Here is a 19,662-nt window from a genome sequence, read left to right on the forward strand (position 1 = left end):
TAATCTCATCTCAAGACCATATAATTGAGAAACACTTTTCAGTATCTCTCTGATTTTTCAGTGAAAAAGGAAATGCGGTCTTTTTACAAAAGTTCGATTTATTCATCTTCTGGACGTGTTCAGAATCTATGTTGTATCTCATCTGCTTACTTACATGATATAGCTTTAGTGTGTGCTTAATTATTTTGAACCTGGAATTTCTATTGCTGTCTATAAATCTTTATGTTGTTTGGTAACGCTGGTCTTAGGGCAGGAAATTGCTTTCTAAGGTCAAGTATAAGTTAATGAATTCTGAACATGCTATGATGAATCGGAGAAAGAGTCGAACATATTTAGGAGGCATGAGAATTGAGGTTAAGTATTTACTTTTCATCAATGCACGTAAATGGTTAGGATCCCGCGCATCAAGAGAATTACCAATTCAGCAGCCAATAATGGTTGTTTGAGGTTACAAGTTAGCTGCAGGCTCCAGCTGAGTTTTCTCTCACCATTTAATTTTTGTTTGCCATAGTCTAATCTTTCTACCTGTGCTTGATATGGATTGCTTGACAACATGGTTATGCGTGGAGGAAAAATAGAAAAATAGAATAGGAGAGGCTTTTTATTGTTATGATGATGTAACATAATGAAAATAGTCTACCATTATGGATTTATAGGTGCATAATGAGGAGTTATTTAGATGGTTTGTATAGAACAGTTCATTTATTTCTAATGAAGTGGCAAAATGAGGAGTTTTGACAATGTGTCTTTCTAGCATCATAGAGATTGTTTTCTGGTCATAAGGTTTTTCATTACATTAAGAAAGCCCCTGTAACTATAATTACAATCTAAACAAGTTTAGCAATGAAACAATAATGCTAGAAGCTGTGTCATGCTGGGATTCTAGATCTTCTCCTGGTATCTGGTCCAATCACATTGTGCCATGCTAATAGAATTATGTTGATTTTTTTAGTAAAAGACAGACAAACAAGTGTTGAAATATGAGACACTTGGGATTTCAATCAAGTAAATTAAGTGAGCCAACCCTTTTTGTTTGGCAAATTAATAGATGGCGAAGAATTGCTAATCTTGAGGAAAAGCTTATCAGCTCTTGAAATTTTGTTGAAACATAGCCGTGGAAGTGACAAGTTTTTCCTAGAAGCAATAACTACTATCTGGTCAAATAATTAAGTCCCAACTCTTTTTATTTCTGAGGTTTATTTTGCCTGTTCTATTTTCTTGCATCTTACAAGCGACCAAGTATAGATAATATTAGTCAGAAAGTCATTTGCTTTTCTGCTACAATGCGGAGCCAAGTGAAAGAAAAATTCATGTTTGATACCTTTATAGAATTGGATATTTGCCTTTCATGCATTAACCCCTACCTCCACTTTAACGAACCAACTAACTAGGAATTTAATATAAAGGGGAAAACTTGAGAATGGTAGGTAAGAAAGCAGGCACCACTGGTCTATCAGCAAACAAAATGAACGTTTACTCCGAGATTTTTCCAGTTTCTTTCTTTTTTCACCCTCAATTATGGGAAAGGTGGGCATGATACGGAAATGGCATGCATTCATGGTGCCATTTCATACTTGGTCATGATCTGAAAACAAAATACCTGGCCATTTCCTTCATTCCATTGTAACCATTGCAAAGATTTTGGACATGGGTTTCAGTTAGCTTAGCCAGGACAGCTACAAGTGATTTTATATACTTCCCACTTGCAAAAAAATCGTAGCTCAAAGAGTCTATTCCATGGACGTAACCATTCTCATCACCTCTTTTTTCCTTCTCTCTTTCAACAAGATGACGTGATGGCGTTTTGTTCATGTAAAAGATAATCCTTAGCTTATATTTCCAAATGACTACAGGCTTTCTCTGTTACACGTATAACAGCTCAAAGAGATTCTTAGGTTGGGTCTATCGGATGGTTTATTGGCCAGGTTTTAGTAGAAGTTTTAATATGAATAAAATTTTTGCTTATTAAAAAAACAGCTGAAAGAACTGCCCTATCCATTACTTTAATTTGCTGCATGTGAACCAAACTTCACTTGTATTGCTTGTGTGGATGAATATCAATCCATACAGCTCCTTCCCCATTAATATTCTCGAACAGAAACTCCATATCTTCTTCTGTTAATTAAATCAGATTGTTGATGCCCATAAGGAACCTGTAACTTCTTCATTCGATGCTCTTCGTTTGTTCTAGTTTCATATGGTCTTCTATTATGTTTTATCTCTCTATTTAAAGCAGTATCTGAGGTTCTTTATTTCCCATCAAGAGTTGAGTTTTTTTTTTTTTTTTCCTAGCAAAATGTCAATGAAGAGGTTTCCACTTGCAGCTCTCTCGTTGGCTTTGGTTCTAGGAATTGCAGAGAGTTTTGATTTCCATGAAAATGATTTGTCATCTGAGGAAAGTTTGCAGGATTTGTACGAGAGGTGGAGAAGCCATTATACTGTTTCTAGGAGTCTTCATGAGAAACACAAGCGTTTTAATGTTTTCAAGCACAATGTCATGCACGTTCACAACACTAACAAGCTGGATAAGCCTTATAAGTTGAAGCTGAACAAGTTTGCAGACATGACCAGCTATGAATTTAGGAGCACTTATGCTGGCTCAAAGATTAATCATCATCTGATGTTTCAAGGGGCACCACAGGGAAATGGAAGCTTCATGTATGAGAAGTTGGAAAGAGTCCCGCCATCCGTTGATTGGAGAAAGAAAGGTGCGGTCACTGGTGTTAAGGACCAAGGCCAATGAGGTAAGGCTTATTTTTCACTTATTAATGGCTTGCGTTATTGAATCTTCCATAAGTGATAGTTACTGATGACATATGAACCTCCGAGAGCAAACTTCCGTCTAGAATAAGAATAGGTGGAAAAAGAAAAGTTTTATCCTTTTTGGTTGTGGAAGATTGAATTGCCAGAAAAGCTAGTCTTTTCTTTTCTTTTCTTTTTTAAGTTATCCATAAGTGAAGAGTATCCGCAGCAGGTTGTAAAGAAGGAATCTATGTTCCTGTCACCGACAGAATTGCAAAAAGTAGTGGAATGTCGATTCTTGATATCTTAATGATAACAGTACATGTTTTTATTGCTTGCAGTTTAATTGTTGTCATTTTCAATGTGCTATAGGTAGTTGCTGGGCATTTTCAACCATCGCAGCAGTTGAGGGTATTAATCAAATCAAGACTATAAGCTAGTGTCTTTGTCCGAGCAAGAGTTGGTGGATTGTGACATTGATGAGAACCAAGGATGCAATGGAGGGCTTATGGATTATGCATTTGAGTTCATTAAGAAACAAGAAGGCATAACAACTGAGGCTAATTACCCTTACAAAGCTGAGGATGGAACTTGTGATGTTTCAAAGGTTGATATCCATTTTCCATTTACTTTGAACTACATTTAGTTGAGGTAACAAATTGCTGCCGTTACAATAACAAATTGCTGCCGTTACAATATTATTGCTTAATTACAATTGCAACAATTCCAGGAGAATGCACCTGCAGTCTCTATTGATGGGTATGAGAAGGTTCCTGTAAATAATGAGAATGCATTACTTAAAGTAGTGGCAAACCAGCCTGTATCTGTGGCCATTGATGCTGGAGGTTCAGATTTCCAGTTCTACTCAGAGGGGAACTTTATTATTCGTCTAAACTAAACATTTTACAAGTTGATTAACTCACTTTAACGCAAACCAAATTGAGCAATCACCAATAGCTGGACTAATTAATTGGTAGTGTCATGTGTGAAAAATTTTCAGAATATAATTGTTTTGATGGTAGAGAACAGTTAGATCCTCTCTTAATTTGGCTGAGTATGACCGCAGGGGGTATTTACTGGAAGTTGTGGAACAGAGCTGGATCATGGAGTTACAATCGTGGGTTATGGAACAACTCTTGATGGAACCAAGTACTGGATTGTGAAGAATTCCTGGGGACCAGAATGGGGAGAGAAGGGTTACACAAGGATGCAGCGTGGCATCTCAGAGAAAGAGGGGCTCTGTGGCATAGCAATGGATCCTTCTTATCACATCAAGAACACCTCAAATAATCGTACGGTTGTTATATCTTCTCCTAAGGATGAACTGTAAACTACATAAGTTCAGCCTCATGTTTCTCTGATTGAATAACTTTAGTGACACAATGATGGTGCATCAATTGAATCCTATTTCTTTTTTCCTGTTTCCTGTTTAAAAATGAATAGATCTCCAAGTATCCCCATAATTGCATAAGAATCGAGCAGACCATCTAAGTTACTCAGAAATTTTCATTTGCCACAACTGTTAATAAATGAATTGAAGGGGAAGCTGGGGAAGGAAACAAATAATAAAACATGGCAGCTTATTATTACTTGTTACACTCATTTCATACAGGCATTTTAGAGTAGTTTTGCATTCATTTTGCCCTTATATTTTAGTACATTTTATGTTTTTAGTTTTATTTTACTTATTTATTAACTTTAGATACTTTATATTTGATTTTTATAATTTTGTTATTTTTTATAGGATTTTATGGCAAATCGAAGATAAATGATTGCATTAGGAAGTGATTTGAAGAAATTTGGAATTCTTTAAGTATGGGGAAAAGTCGAAGAAATCATGCTTTGAAAGAGCAAGTTAGCCGAAATTTGCTTGAGACTTTGCTTATGATGTTGCTTAGGGTATGTCATATAAGCTTAACCTTAAGCCTAGTCAAGCTGGAAGTCAAGCATGAGCAGAAAAGTCCATTTTACTCCAAGTCTGCCTAGACTTGCTGAGGGTCTGCTTAACTTTGAGCAGACAGTGCAACCAGAGGCTGAAATTTGCTAAGAAGCTGCTTAGAGTTAAGCCGTACTCTAAGCAGACTACCAGAATGTGAATAATACTGCTGACTTGGATAATTTTATACCTCATTTTCTATCCACTCCTTGGCTCTTATTTACTTTTAGGGAAACTTTTTGGGATCATATAAATTCATTTCCTAGTTTTTGCCATAAGAGGAAACGGGGAGAAAACAAAAAGGAAAGAAATAAAAATAGAGAGAGGAAGAGAACGCCATTTTTTTGGAGAGGAGCTGCTGCAACCATCTTTTGGAGCTCCAGAAACCAGAGTTTTGGGTTCTTCTACTTGGGTTTTTTTATTTTAGTCATCTTATCATGTTTTTCTTTACTTTTCCATCAATATCTCTTGTAAATACATTTATGAGTGAGTAAACTCTTTAGATTTCAGAGTTAGGAAATATGTTTTAGATTAATTTGTGGATTTGGACTGGGTATTTCCTTATTTTACATAAATACGAGTTTTGATTCCTTTCTTGTGTGCTTGATTTACTTACTTAATATTGGTACCTATTGGGTATTGTGTTAATCTTTGATTGAAGGACCGAAAGGTGAAAGTCATTGATAGATAATCAATGATTGGAACTTAAAATCACATAGATTTAGAAATAAACTAGGATTTTAAGAGAAATTAATGATTGGTTACAAAACTTAATGGGTTTTAAAGTAATCAAATAACATAGGAAAGTAGGTTAGGTTATTTTAGAACATACTTTGGTTTGCTTGAAAAAGATATCAAATGAATTTAGAATCAATTTCCTTCAAACTCTATTTTTCTCTTAAAATTGGAATACCCAAGACAAATCCCAATTAATTTATGTATAAATCCCTAACTCTGGAATCACTTTTAACATAATTAGACTTTAATTTAAATTACCCGTTATTAATTTAGTTTAATTGCAAACTAGATTTAGAATTTATTTGTTTGCTCTTTACCCATTCCAATTAGATTAATCAATTTACTTTTCTCATTTACATTTACCATTTATTCATCAATCATTAGCCCAAATAATTGCTTCATTCATAGTTTGGTACTCAAACGGCAAATCCTCGTGGGAACGATACTTGACTCATCACTTTATTACTTGAGACGACCCGTATACTTGCGAATTCGCCCATCAAGTTTTTGGCGCCGTTGCTGGGGATTTGATTTTTGTTTGATATTGAACGATTGTTTGTTTGGTTAATTTAGGCATTTTATTTTATTTTCTTTTTACCATTTTACTTTGAGAATTTGTTTATTTTATTTTTCAGGTGCTTTATTTTATGAGAAGGACAAAAAGTGAAGAAATCAATTTATTCTTTGATCCAGAAATAGAAAAGACAGCAAGAGCTTTAAGAGCAGAATCTAAGAGGAGAAAAGTTGAATTTAAAGCTCAACAACAATAAGAAAGAGTACAAGAGCAAGAGCAATTACAATAAGAAATGGCCAACAACAATAACAACCGCTCTATGAAGGATCATGCCTATCCTAATATTGGGGATTTCATGCCAAGTATCACAAGACCAAGAGTAGAAGCTAATAATTTTGAACTAAAGCCTGCACTCTGTCAGATGGTACAACAATCACAATTTGGGGGAAGTCCAAGTGAAAGTCCACATGTTCATCTAGCATACTTTCTTGAGATCAGTGATATGTTGAAGATAAATAGAGTTTCTGATGATGCAATTCAACTCAGATTATTTCCTTTTTTTTTGAAGGACCAAGCTAGAGAGTGGTTACGTTCTTTGCCACTGGGTTCTATCACAACATGGGATGAACTTTCTCAAGCATTTTTAGCTCAATATTTTCTACCAAGCAAGATAGCTAAGCTAAGTGTCGCAAGGTATTTTGCGGTCACCTGGACGAAAGCTCTTCACTGAAGTGGGAAAAGTGAAGAGTCGCCACTTTAATTTTGAGGGAAATTAAAGAAAACCATTCATGAAAATAAATTTAAAAGAAACTACTTCGAAAGCAGAGATTCTAGGTTCGGGGTCCATTTACGGGCGGGGAAGGTGTTAGGCACGCCGCTTTGTCCCTCAACGAAGGTAAACAAATTTAATGTTATGCTCTTTTATAAATTAAAAGGGTAATTAGGGAGTTGGAATAGTAATAATGTTAATCCTTTGTGCAAAATAAAGGGATGTTTGATATTTCACTTATCTTGGGTTGCCCAGGAATGCAAGTTCGTGAGATGGCCTTTTAGTGAATAAGTGTTTGAGTGAAATTGTCTTGTGTATTGGGGTCATGTCATTTAGTTTGAGTTTTGTTAAGAGAGCTCGGGCGGGGAACTTCTCCCGATCTCTAGATATATTTTATTAAGAGTTTTGAGTGGGAGATTTCGGATAAGAACTCTCCTCCGATCTCCCTGTTTTAATTTAGGCGAGAATCAGGTAAGAACTCTCCCCTGATCTCTTAGTGTGTTTGGTTTAAAATTTGATGAAGGATCTCGAAAAAAAGAATGTTGCAACTAAATGAACTTGAGAAACTTAGATTGGATGCTTATGAAAATACCAAGCTTTACAGGGAAAGAACTAAGAGATGACATGATAAGCATATTAGGAGGAAAGAATTTCAGGAAGTGGATGTTGTTCTCTTATATAATTCTAGGCTAAGGTTATTTCCCGAAAAATTAAAGTCAAGATGGTCAGGGCCTTACACTGTTATAAAGGTATATCCCTATGGAGCTATTGAGATAGGGAATGAAACCTCAGGTACTTTCAAAGTTAATGGGTAGAGATTAAAGTATTATATTATTAGAGAACCCACACAAAAGGTTGTAGAGGTTTTATGGTTTAGTTCCCCAACTGGGGATATTTAGGTGATTTGGAGTGGAAGGTCAAGCTTAAGACTTTAAATAAGCGCTTCTTGGGAGGCAACCCAAGCGTATCCTTTTATAGTTTATTAATTTTCCATTTCATTTCATTTTCAGTTTTTACCCTTATTAAACTCAAAAGTGACATTTGTTTATCTTTTGTAGGTCATTCATGAAGATTGGGTAAATTGACACTTGTAGCAAAAAAAGAAAGAATTAAAAGGGAGTACGTATAAAGCAAATTTTTGTACTTTATCTAGTCCCTGTGAATAGTAATACTTTTAAACTCGTGCTAAATTGCTGATATTGAAATCTACTTGATAGCACATATTTGATTTTGTGTCTTGTATAAATTTTGTGAAATACAACTTGAATGAGGATCAATTTTGATATTTAAGACTGATGTGAGCTTTATTAAAGTGCAAAAATAGTGTTTATTAAGTTTTACCTTTTAGTGTATATATAGTTTTTATAGTCTATTAGAATTTGCATGTTTTTGATTGAGTTACTGCTAGTTTTTGTTACTATTCACGCTACTGTTTATGCTACTTAAGAAGTCAATTTTTATGTCTTTTCTGCAATTTTTGAATGCTTGGTACTTGTCTCAAATGCTACTGAAAATGTACTTTGGGTATAAGCTTAGGATGTAAGACCATTTCGTTCGGTTTGCAGAAAAGTAATCGCAATCCATGCCTAATTTGAGCTATTTGCCTTTCAATTCCTCATGGTTGTATTATGTTTGCTAAGTTTATGAGAGATGATGAGCCTAAATTGTTCAATTTTGTGGTGTAATGTGTATTTGGTAATTGCTGAGGGTCATGATAGTATTCCATAGCATTTGGACTGTTTTTGGTAAGTAAAATCACAATTTTTTCCAAAACCTGCCGAAACTTGCTGATGATGTTGCTTACCCTAAGCTGAACCGTATGCAAATTCTGCTTAACCCTATGCAAATTCTGCTTAACCCTAGGCAAATTTCTGCTTAACCTCAAGCATAACCCCAAGTTACCAAGTATCTGCCCTACATTTTAAAAAGTCCCAAATTTTCGCCATTTTTATGAAACCCTCACTCCCGATAAACCAAAGCGTTGTTCCACTCTCTCCACCATTTTGTCCGGCCATTCTTGGGAAGTTAAAGAGATTATTTCTCTTCATTAAATGGTGAGAATCAAGATGTGGTCTACCTACAAACCTAGAAAATCTAAACGCTCTGTTAAATCGAAAATGACTACTCCATCTTCACTTTCTGCGAACCCTAACCCCAGTCTCAGTCCGCAGCTGCCATCCCAGTCACCACTGCAAACACCACCACTACCTCAATCGCCTCCACCGTCTACACCACCACTACCCCAAAACCAAACACCGACCCTTATCCCGCCGACCCCCTTCGCACCACAAAATGAAGCCCAAAATGAAACACCCATTTTCGAAACCCAGATTCAAGAACCGATGTCTGAACCACCGCCAACTCAAACCAAATCTAAAGCTAAAACCAAAATGGCTGCAGGTAGACCCAAGAAAGCCACTGACCCCTCTATTTTTTTGGACTTTAACTCTTCACCTCAGGTTTCCTTTGAACCAGTCAGTAAAAGAACTAGGTCCTCATCATCAATTTCATCACCAGTGGCTCCAATCCCTGTATCTTAGTCACCCTTAGCCTCTCCCCAGCCTGCTAGTGCTCCAGCAGCACCTGCGACATCTGCCGATGATATAGAGGAGGTACTATCTCCATTACCTTGGGCTTTTAAAGACATGGATATGAAAAATGCTTATGAGAGTTTAGTTTCTAAGCCTATTTCGGCAAACAAATATATGGATGAGCAGATTTTAAAAGAGTTAGGAATTTATGACTCTGTATTTGCTTATTTAGATGTTGTCAACTGGACTACGTTTGCTAGGATTAGAGAACCAGTGTACAAAGATTTGACCTTGGAGTTTTTGAGTTCCTTAAGGTTGAATTTCAAACCAACTGTTCCTGAGCATAAGGATGTGATCTGTTTTCGATGTGCTGGCATTGATAGGGTGTTAGACATGGGTTCTATGAGTGAAATTTTTAGTTTTCAGGGTTCGGGCTATAAGAGCATTGAGTGGAAACAAACCATTTATGATCCTGTTAAGTTCTGGAAAGAAATTGCACCTTATAGGGGTTATTACAGGCAGAGGATAGCAAAGGCCTCTAGGATAGTAGATCCTGTGTTAAAATACCTCCATAGATTTATCTCTTACACTGTTTTAGGAATGGGACACAGTAACAGCATTGTGAGTGCTGGAGATTTATTTTTCTTGTGGTGCATCAAGGAGAGAAAACTAGTTAGCACAGCCCATTTTCTAACTACTCCTTGGCACCAAATTGTCACAAGGCATACCACAGGTAGCATAGTTTTTGGAGGCTATATAACTGCCATAGCTAATTCATTTGGCTTTGATGTTAGTTTACATAAGCTGCTGTCAATGTCTGGTGAGTCCTTTATAGACAGCACAATGTTGCTACACATGGATCTTTGTGAGAAAGTAGGACATACATATGTCTTGTTACAGCAGCATGCTGATGCTAGTGGGTCTGCAGAACCAAGTGCCTTTGCACAAGCAAAACCTCAAGCGGCCATTGCCCAGCAGTTTTCAGTTGATATTTTATCCCTCCTAAGATCCTTGGAATCTAAAGTAGCTAGCTTCACTGCCCAACCATCTGCTCCCTCACCTGACACCATAGATATCCTTGTAACCTTGAAGGGCTTAGAAGTTAAAATTGATACCATGGGTCAGCAGCAGGTCAATCAGAAGAAGAAGCTAGAAAAGAAACTTAAAAAGAGATTTTCATCTCTTAAAAAGAAGCAGCAGCAGCAGCAATTTCAAATGTTGGAGCTCTACAACAAATTGGCCCAATCTTATAACAATTTATATCATTGGGGCCAAGACATGCTCCAGCAAATGAAAGAACTCACAGAAAACTTGGAGACTACTTCTGAAGCTTCAGATCACAATGAAACTACTGCAGAACCTGGAGTAGACCCTAATGCAGCAATAAAGCCTTGACAGTAATAGCAGTAGCAGCAGTTTATTTAGTTTAACAAATTTCTATTTCTGTATTTGTTCCTGTGTTTGTTCCAGTCTTTGGTTTCATTTTATCTTTTGTATTTTAAACTTCAAACTTTGATAACAAATGTGATTTATCTTATTTTATGGTTGTGCTCACACTTACATATTTTCTTTAGCTTATTCTCTCCTGTTTTATTATCCTATATGATTTTGCAGTAGTGAATCTAGTTCTTTTCTGAATACTCCTATTTTCCACCTTAGTACACATTATCTTTGTATTTTCTCCTTTATTCAGTTCTAATTTTGTGGATATTAATGAGTGGCACAGTTTACCTTCAGCCAAATCTGTTTCATTTCATCATGAGGTATTGAATCACTTGCAGTTCTTTCTGTATTTTTTAGCATGTTCCCAGAGCTTAAGATCTCGCTTAACCTTATGCAGATCTCGCTTAACCTTAAGTTTAATCTTAAGCAATTTCTTAAGCAGTGTAAATTCATACATTTGGGATACTTTTTCACATTTTTCTCTCTAAAGCTTCATTGTTAATATCATTTTGAGCTAATTTTGGAATTCTTGAGCTTATATTGATTTAATCCCTAATTGTATATATTTCATTAATTAATTAGTTCACACATTTTTGCCCATCTTTGCATTCATTTTCGACATTGAGGACAATGTTTCATTTGAGTTTGGGGGTGAGGGCAAAATTTTTGCAAAAATTTTAAAATTTTCTTTAAAATTTTCATTCATTCATTTATTGCATTTCATTCATCCATATATAGATAATCCATACACTTATACATATACCACACACATGTCTATACTCATACACATACATTTGCATATAGTTTTTATATAGATTACTTTTAGAAGGGTTTGATGGATTGAAAGTTCTGGATAGGTGCAAAGTTATTAGATCCTTGCCTTAGTTTATATCTTCTTAGCCAAGGGTCACCCAATCAATTGTATTGAGTTTGAGTGCTTAGAGAAAATTCTAGGGTGAGAAATAGCTAATTGATGTTTCACCAATCTTAGAACGATCTTTCTAAACCTTTCAAGGCGAAATCATAGCATGCACTTGAAAAAGAAATGATCTAGTCATTCTTTGAATTTTAAACTCATATTTTAGCCTTAGCCAACCTCACTTTAAAATTTCCCTTTGGAACTAATTTGAGCCTACATTTATCCCTCTTATTCCTTTGGAACCCACATTAATGCCTAGTCATAAACCCAAACACCTACTTACTCTCTATGAGAATAATTATTTAAATGATAGATACACTTAAAAAAAAAAGGAAGAAAAAAAAAGAAAATAATAATAATAATAATAATAATAATAATAATAATAATAATAATAATAATAATAATAATAATAATAATTAGTTGAGAGAAGTGACTAAAATAAAAAGACTAGCAAATTCAATTATGGTATGTAAAATAATTCACCACTCAAGTACACAAAGAAATGAGTTTAGGGGTGATTTGAAAGGGACAATTGTAATTCAAAGTCAATGTTATTTATGTAGTCCCTTCAAAAGCTTCAAAATTATATGCTAGCATTGGTGAATAGTTATAAAGTTCCTTCTCCCATTTTCTTTAAAAAAAAAAAATTGTGTGCCTTAATCTTTTAATAATTTGATTATTCTCATATTTCATTACCTTTATCCTTTCCTTGTTAGCCACGTTATCACCTCCCCCCCCCCCCCCCTCCCTTAGCCTCAATACAACCTTTGAAAGTCTTTTTGATCTTTTGATGGTGTTTTGCTACATTAGTGGAGATTGGAATAGGAGAATTGCCTATGGGATTGGAATATCATTAATCCATTCATTTATTTCCATCATTATTTGAGACACTTTAGTTTATGGATTACTCTATAGTCTATTTAATCATGATTATTCTTTGTGATTGATTGGTTTGGGCTTGATGATATGGATAATTGACCCAAGGCTAAGCAGTGATAACTTTGGTAAGGATTAAACTCTTTGTATCTTGAAAGTGGTTATATGGTTTGTTGGTGGCTAAAGGTAAGATTGAGAGTTTGAATAAGTAATTTTCATAAATTCAAGGTAAGGTACCCCAAATTGCATTAATTGTTTTAATTTGCTTGAGGACAAGCAAAGGTTTGAGTTTGGGGGAATTTGTTACATTCATTTCATATAGGCATTTTAGGGTAGTTTTGCGTCTATTTTGCCCTTATATTTTAATATATTTTATGTTTTTAGCTTTATTTTAGCTTATTTGTTAACTTTAGATACTTTATATTTGATTTTTGTAATTTTGTTGTTTTTGACAGGATTTTGTGGCAAATCGAAGATCAATAAGTGCATTAGGAAGTGATTTGAAGAAATTTGGAATTCTTTAAGCATGGAGGAAAGTTGAAGAAATCAAGCTTTGAAAGAGCAAGTTAGCCGAAATTTGCTTGAGACTTTGCTTATGATGTTGCTTAGGGTATGTCATATAAGCTTAACCTTAAGCCTAGTCAAGCTGGAAGTCAAGCATGAGCAGAAAAGTCCATTTTACTTCAAGTCTGCTAAGACTTGCTGAGGGTCTGCTTAACTTTAAGCAGATAGTGCAACCAGAGGCTAAAATTTGCTAAGAAGCTGCTTAGGGTTAAGCCGTACCCTAAGCAGACTGCCAGAACGTGAATAATACTACTGACTTGGATAATTTTATACCTCATTTTCTATCCACTCCTTGGCTCTTATTTACCTTTAGGGAAACTTTTTGGGACCATATAAATTCATCATTTCCTAGTTTTTGCCATAAGAGGAAACGGGGAGAAAACAAAAAGGAAAGAAATAAAAATAGAGAGAGGAAGAGAACGTCATTTTTCTGGAGAGGAGTTGCTGTAACCATCTTTTGGAGCTCCAGAAACTAGAGTTTTGGATTCTTCTACATGAGCTTTTCTATTTTAGTCCTCTTATCATGTTTTTCTTTACTTTTCCATCAATCTTTCTTGTAAATACCATTATGAGTGAGTAAACTCTTTAGATTTCAGAGTTGGAAAATATGTTTTAAATTAATTTGTAGATTTGGACTGGGTATTTCCTTATTTTACATAAATACGAGTTTTGATTCATTCTTTGTGTGCTTGATTTACTTACCTAATGTTGGTACCCATTGGGTATTGTGTTAATCTTTGATTGAAGGACCGAAAGGTGAAAGTCATTGATAGATAATTAAGGATTGGAACTTAAAATCACATAAATTTAGAAATAAACTAGGATGTTAAGAGGAATTAATGATTGGTTACAAAACTTAATGGGTTTTAAAGTAATCAAATAACATACGAAAGTAGGTTTGGTTATTTTAGAACATACTTTGGTTTGCTTGAAAAAGATATCAAATGAATTTAGAATCAATTTCCTTCAAACTCTATTTTTCCCTTAAAATTGGAATACCCAAGACAAATCTCAATTAATTTATGCATAAACCCCCAACTCTGGAATCACTTTTAACATAATTAGACTTTAATTTAAATTACCTATTATTAATTTAGTTTAATTACAAACTAGATTTAGAATTTATTTGTTTGCTCTTTACCCATTTCAATTAGATTAATCAATTTACTTTGCTCATTTACATTTACCATTTATTCATCAATCATTAGCTCAAATAATTGCTTCATTCATAATTTGGTACTCAAACGGCAAATCCTCGTGGGAACGATACTTGACTCATCACTCTATTACTTTAGACGACCCGTATACTTGCGGATTTGCCCATCATTATTAAGGGCTAATTATTAGAGACATTGGGAGTATTAAAATTTTTTAAATTAAAAAAATTATATTTTTTCATTTAAACATAAGAATTAATAAAAAAAAATAAATTCAATTGAATTTTTGTAAAATTATATATTTCAAATAAGGAGAAAGAGAATAAAAGATATAGAAATAGAAAAATAAAAAGACAAATGATAAAGGAAAGGGAGAGAATATAAAGGAGAAAGAAACAGTTTTAATTTCATAAGAGGATATTTAAGTGATTTATTATTATTATTATTATTATTATTATTATTATTATTATTATTATTATTATTATTATTATTATTATTATTATTTCTTCTAAAGTGGTGTTAAAATCAGCAAACTGGTCATGGGTTTACTAAATTAATGTTGAGTATTACCACATTGTCACATACTCTTAAGAAGGTGAAATTTACTCACAAAATTTACATGCTTCTCCCCTAAGGTAAGAAAAAATAGTGAATTAATAGTAGTTTTGTTATATATATATATATATATATATATATATATATATATATATATATATATATATATATATATATATATATTATTTTTTCAAAGTTTCCCCATGAATTTTTTTTTAGTTCTAAGATAATTTTTATGTTTATTATTTATATTTAAATATATTTTTTGTTCATATATAGTTTAACCTTTTTATAGCATTAATTTTATATTCATTTCTATTTATATCTAAATGTTGCAGTTTTCATTAACTTTTAATTTTAAATGTTGCATCCGTTAATTATTATACTTTACAAAATCTATTTATTGGAACTTAGAAGAATTTCAGTTAAAATCTTCTTTTTTTTTCAATTCCAACTATTTAATAACAAGAATATGTTATTAAAAATCTCTTCTGTCTTTCTTATAAATTGGGCTCACCTCTTTCTAGAAAGTCCTAAAACAAATTCATTCAAGAAGGTCCTGTCATTTGGCCGTCAACTCTTCCCCCCCTCTTTCTTTAAAACTTCATTTTTCCTTTAGTTTTTCTCATGTTTTCTTTTATTTTGTCTAGTTTCCTCTTCCCTCTTTCTTAAAACTTCATTTTTCCTTTAGTTTTTTCTTAGGTTTTCTTTTGTCATGCCTAGTTTCCTCTTAGTCTCTAGTTTTTGGAGGTGTAGTACCCCTTCGTGAATGGGATTTTGTTGGATCTCTTGGTACTATGATGTTTTGGAGATTAGTGTGCTACTTGTGTGCAGGTCCTATGTATGATTTTCAGGAGTCCTCCCTATTTCACTGGCTCTCAGGGGTAGCAAAGTCCCGATCGAGTGGTTGCAAAGTTCTGCTTCCTTTGGCTATATGAGAGTGAGAAGCTTGAGCGCTACCAAGCTATTCTTAGTTTTGTCGGCATTTGCATGGTCTTGGCTCGTCAATTTCGTCTTGTTCCTGCTTCTCCAGTCGTCTATGCTCTGGTGTAGATAGCGTTTGGGGAGCTCTTGTTTGGTTGGCTTTTAGCCTGCATGAGCTTTGGCTTGGCAAAGTTCCTCTTTACTTTCCCTGTGTATTTGTTCTACAGCATTAGTCATTCTTATAGTAACGGGGGTGGTTAAGGATGTTCTTCTCTATTTATTGGGAGGATAAATTTTTATAACTACCCCTGAATTTCTCTAATTATGATATTATAGTTTCTCAACTTAAAAATATAACATAAAATTTCATTAATTTTTAAATTTTACACAGTAAAATCACTCTAACCTCCAATTACCAGTTTTTCGGTTAGACATTGACCTAGACAGTTTCAGCATGGAGCTTAGTCAGTATTTTTCTTCTCTCTCAAGCTATGTGTGTATTGAATCCCTTTTCTCTTTATAGAAAAAATAATTTTTCATGCGAAAAAAAATAATTTTATATTTTACATAAGAGATGAGAGATAAATATTGACTAAGTGTCATGCGGAAACTATTTACATTAGTTTCTAACTAAAAAATTAATAATTAAAAGTTAGAGGAATTTTATTATGTAAATTTTGAAAGTTTAGAAGAATTTATGTTATATTTTAAAGTTAAAGAATTATAATATTATAACTAAATAAGTTCAAGAATAGTCGTTGAAAATTTATTACTTGGATGCTTTTTTTTTTTTTGTTTTAGAGGGTTAATTTCTTAATTTGGGCATGGGCTTGGAGTTTAGTAGGCCTTTCATAGATATTTCTGGTTAAAAAAAAGAAAAAAAAAGCACCCAAGTCACCGCCCAATGAATTAATGGATCAAGAAAATAGCTTAGCATCAAAAAGGCTCTAATTATAAAATTCATTTTCGCATTTCTCTTTTAATTCCAAAATATTTCTATTAGTCAGTATGATAAATTTCGCATATTCAAAACTATAACCAAACACTGAACCCAACCATTTCAACACACCAAAGGAGATTGGGAGGGCATACCTTGAGACAATTCAATCTTCATCTTCACCATCCCAATCAGTCGCTGAAACGCCAACTCCACTCCCCAGAAGCACTCTGCTCCGAACTGAGCAAAATCGTGAATTGAGTTATTCCGTTGTTTTAAAATGCTTGATTTGGGCATCAGACTAAGGTCAAATACGTATCCAATAATTAGAATTCAAATTGGAGAATTGAACATTTTCTTGCGTCCAGCAGCTGCAACGTTTTCCCCGACAGGGACTAGATGATTATTACAAAATGCGTTTCGATTCAAGTTGCTTTTTAAATAAAGACACCAACTCTGTTACCAAAACTTAATTTTACTTTTATATATTCAATTAAATTCTTTACATTTTTTATTATAATCAATGCAAAAGCTCATACATAAATTATTTCCTGAATAAGCATGTATCATCCTCAAGATTTCTTTTGACCTTCTCTCTGCATGATGAAAATGAATTTTAATTTAGTGATATTTGAGCCTTCTCTCTATGTAGTTTGACAACCTTTGTTACGTAGCAGAATTAGAAATTGATGTTAGGGACTGGGCGAAAATTTTATAATATTATTTTCTCTTATAAATTTTAAGAATCTCTTTTCTTAAAATACATATCAATAATTTTATTTTTACTCATTATGTTAACTTTTAAATTTTACTAATTTAAAATTTTATTAATTTATCATTTAAATTATAAAGTAACAACTTTATAAGTTCATAATTTACACATGAATATACTTACTAAAATAAAACACAAATCATTAAAACTTAATAAAAATTTTCATCAAATTTTTGCATCCATCTATATTAAATATCAAAGTTAATAAAAAGTCTATAAATAAAATTATTTAACAAATAAAAAATTAGAGGGTTTCAATTCTACAATTGTCACTTCTATTGGATTTCTTCTAACTTGGATATGCTATTTTAGAGTTAATTTATTAGGAATAGAACTACATAATTATGTGTAACACCCCTGATTTTTTATATATTATTATTGGGCTTCGTGTAGGTATCCTCAATTCGCGGAAATTCGACAGTTGTCCGGATCTGTGAATTTCCGGCCAGACAGACCAGCTACCGGAAAAGTCTCCGAATTGGATCGAGGTTTTGGCTACCCCACCATTGTCAGGCATCCCGAGCGCGTTCCCGAAGTCGGAATCGGCAAAGGTAAACCCGAACCTTGCTTTTTCGTAATTTTCTAGTGCTTAAATAGGATTAAAAATTCATAAAATATTCGTGGTAGCTTAGAAAATTACGATTCTTTTTGCAATAGCTTAGTAATATTGCTAAGGACCGCGGGGCAAAGTTTTATAATTTTTAGAGCTTGTTTGGGCAATTTTTGCAAAAATGATCAATTATAAGGACTAAATTGAAATTTTTCCATATTGTGATGAATGATTGATTTGATGGGCCCAGGATGGGCTGTGTGATGTGATTGAGTTGTGGATATATGGATTGTGGATATAGAAGTGTGTTTTGAGCCCTTTTGCAGGTTGGGTAGGTCCTAGGTATAGGGGAGACTCTGCCGGATTTTCGGCATGACTTAGGACGTATTTGGTCTTTTCTTTATTTGTATTGAGTCATTTGTGTTAAATAAATGTAATGTAATTGTCAGGTGAGCCGGGACAGCCTTCTTCCTCCGCCCAGCCGCCACAGTGATTGTCGTCAAGTCTGTGAGTAAAATATTAATTTTAATTATAATTTCGATATTATTATATGTTCAGCATGCCCATGCATCACTTATATGCATATATTTATGTAGTTAAACTCTAGGCACGATTTATGTTGCATTCATAACTGTTAATGTGCCATGAGTGTTGTTGTGGTAATTTGGAGCAGTGTGCGTGCGTTGGCGTGCGTGTGATGTGGTGTGGACTATGGATAGGACGGGTAGACACGGCTTGAGTTCTTCGCTGGGTCCAGTTCCTTCGATGGGTAGTCACGGCTTGAGTTCTTCGCTGGGACCCTCGATTTGGTTTATTAAGCGAAAGTCCGGCTTGAGTTCTTCGCTGGCACCAGGTTGGATCTAAGAGAGCTGTATAGGGGATCAGCTCCCAATATATTATGATTGATGCTACAGGGTGCGTGAGTGCTCCAAATTACCTTTTTGATGCTATGATGTGAATATGATGTTGATGTTGCATTTCACGCTACAGGGTGCATTAGTTACAGATAGTTATAGAGATTATGGTTAAAATTGATATTTTACTCTCTGAGTCGAACGCTCACTCCTGTTCAAAAATTTTTACAGGCCACAGGAGGATATTTTTTTGAGGTTAACCTGCTTTCTCCCTCGCAGGTCGATTACTACTGTTTGTATAAACTTGTTAAATCTTAGAATTTCCGCATGTGTTAGAAATGTTTATTTGATTTGGGTCTGTAAACTAAATTATTATTTTTGGACCTGTAAACTTAATTGTGCTATGCATGTTTGATGGATTGGATGAGGGAGCTGAGATCACATTTATTTTATTTTGATGAGAATGTGGAGGGTGGTGAGCTCCCAATTGACTATATATTGTGTTTACAGTCGGGTGAGTCGAAAACTCCCGTTGGAAAGTCCATTTATGGCCGGACTCTGTCCGCTTGTTTTCTTAATTTGGGCCCAATGGGCCTTAGAATTGGGTAAATGAGCAGTTAAGGCTTACTACGGGCCTCGGGGCTTTAGGGTGGCCTGTGTCCTAGTCTTGTCCGGCCCATAGGTTGGGTCCTGACAAATGTGGTATCAGAGCTTAGGCTCCAGATTCTTAGGGAATGTTTGTCTAAAATGTTGGGAAGAGTCTACTAGGAGTCACATGCGGAGTATAGGATTCTGTTTCGTCTTTTCCTGTAATTCTTTGTTTCTAGATTCTACGTTATACCTCGGGAAATATAAGATTACCTCGATTAGTGTCTTGATTT

General features: G+C 34.2%; 1 protein-coding gene and 1 long non-coding RNA gene across 2 annotated transcripts; both read left to right on the top strand.

The window, feature by feature from the left end:
* Window positions 1–98: 98 nt before the first annotated feature.
* On the top strand, window positions 99–13,674 carry LOC110640934 (vignain). Its single transcript, XM_058132568.1, is given in 6 exon segments — window positions 99–2,744; window positions 3,115–3,171; window positions 3,174–3,349; window positions 3,473–3,611; window positions 3,807–4,039; window positions 12,924–13,674. Coding segments are annotated over 6 exon segments (1,221 nt in total). The 5' UTR covers window positions 99–2,197; the 3' UTR covers window positions 12,993–13,674.
* A 4,044-nt stretch (window positions 13,675–17,718) lies between these two features.
* On the top strand, window positions 17,719–19,172 carry LOC131171743 (uncharacterized). Its single transcript, XR_009142384.1, has 3 exons — window positions 17,719–17,928; window positions 18,377–18,434; window positions 19,013–19,172. It is a non-coding gene; the product is annotated as an uncharacterized LOC131171743 (long non-coding RNA).
* The last annotated feature ends 490 nt before the right edge of the window (window positions 19,173–19,662 follow it).

This window comes from Hevea brasiliensis, chromosome 13 (genome assembly GCF_030052815.1).
Source record: "Hevea brasiliensis isolate MT/VB/25A 57/8 chromosome 13, ASM3005281v1, whole genome shotgun sequence".
Taxonomy (NCBI): domain Eukaryota; kingdom Viridiplantae; phylum Streptophyta; class Magnoliopsida; order Malpighiales; family Euphorbiaceae; genus Hevea; species Hevea brasiliensis.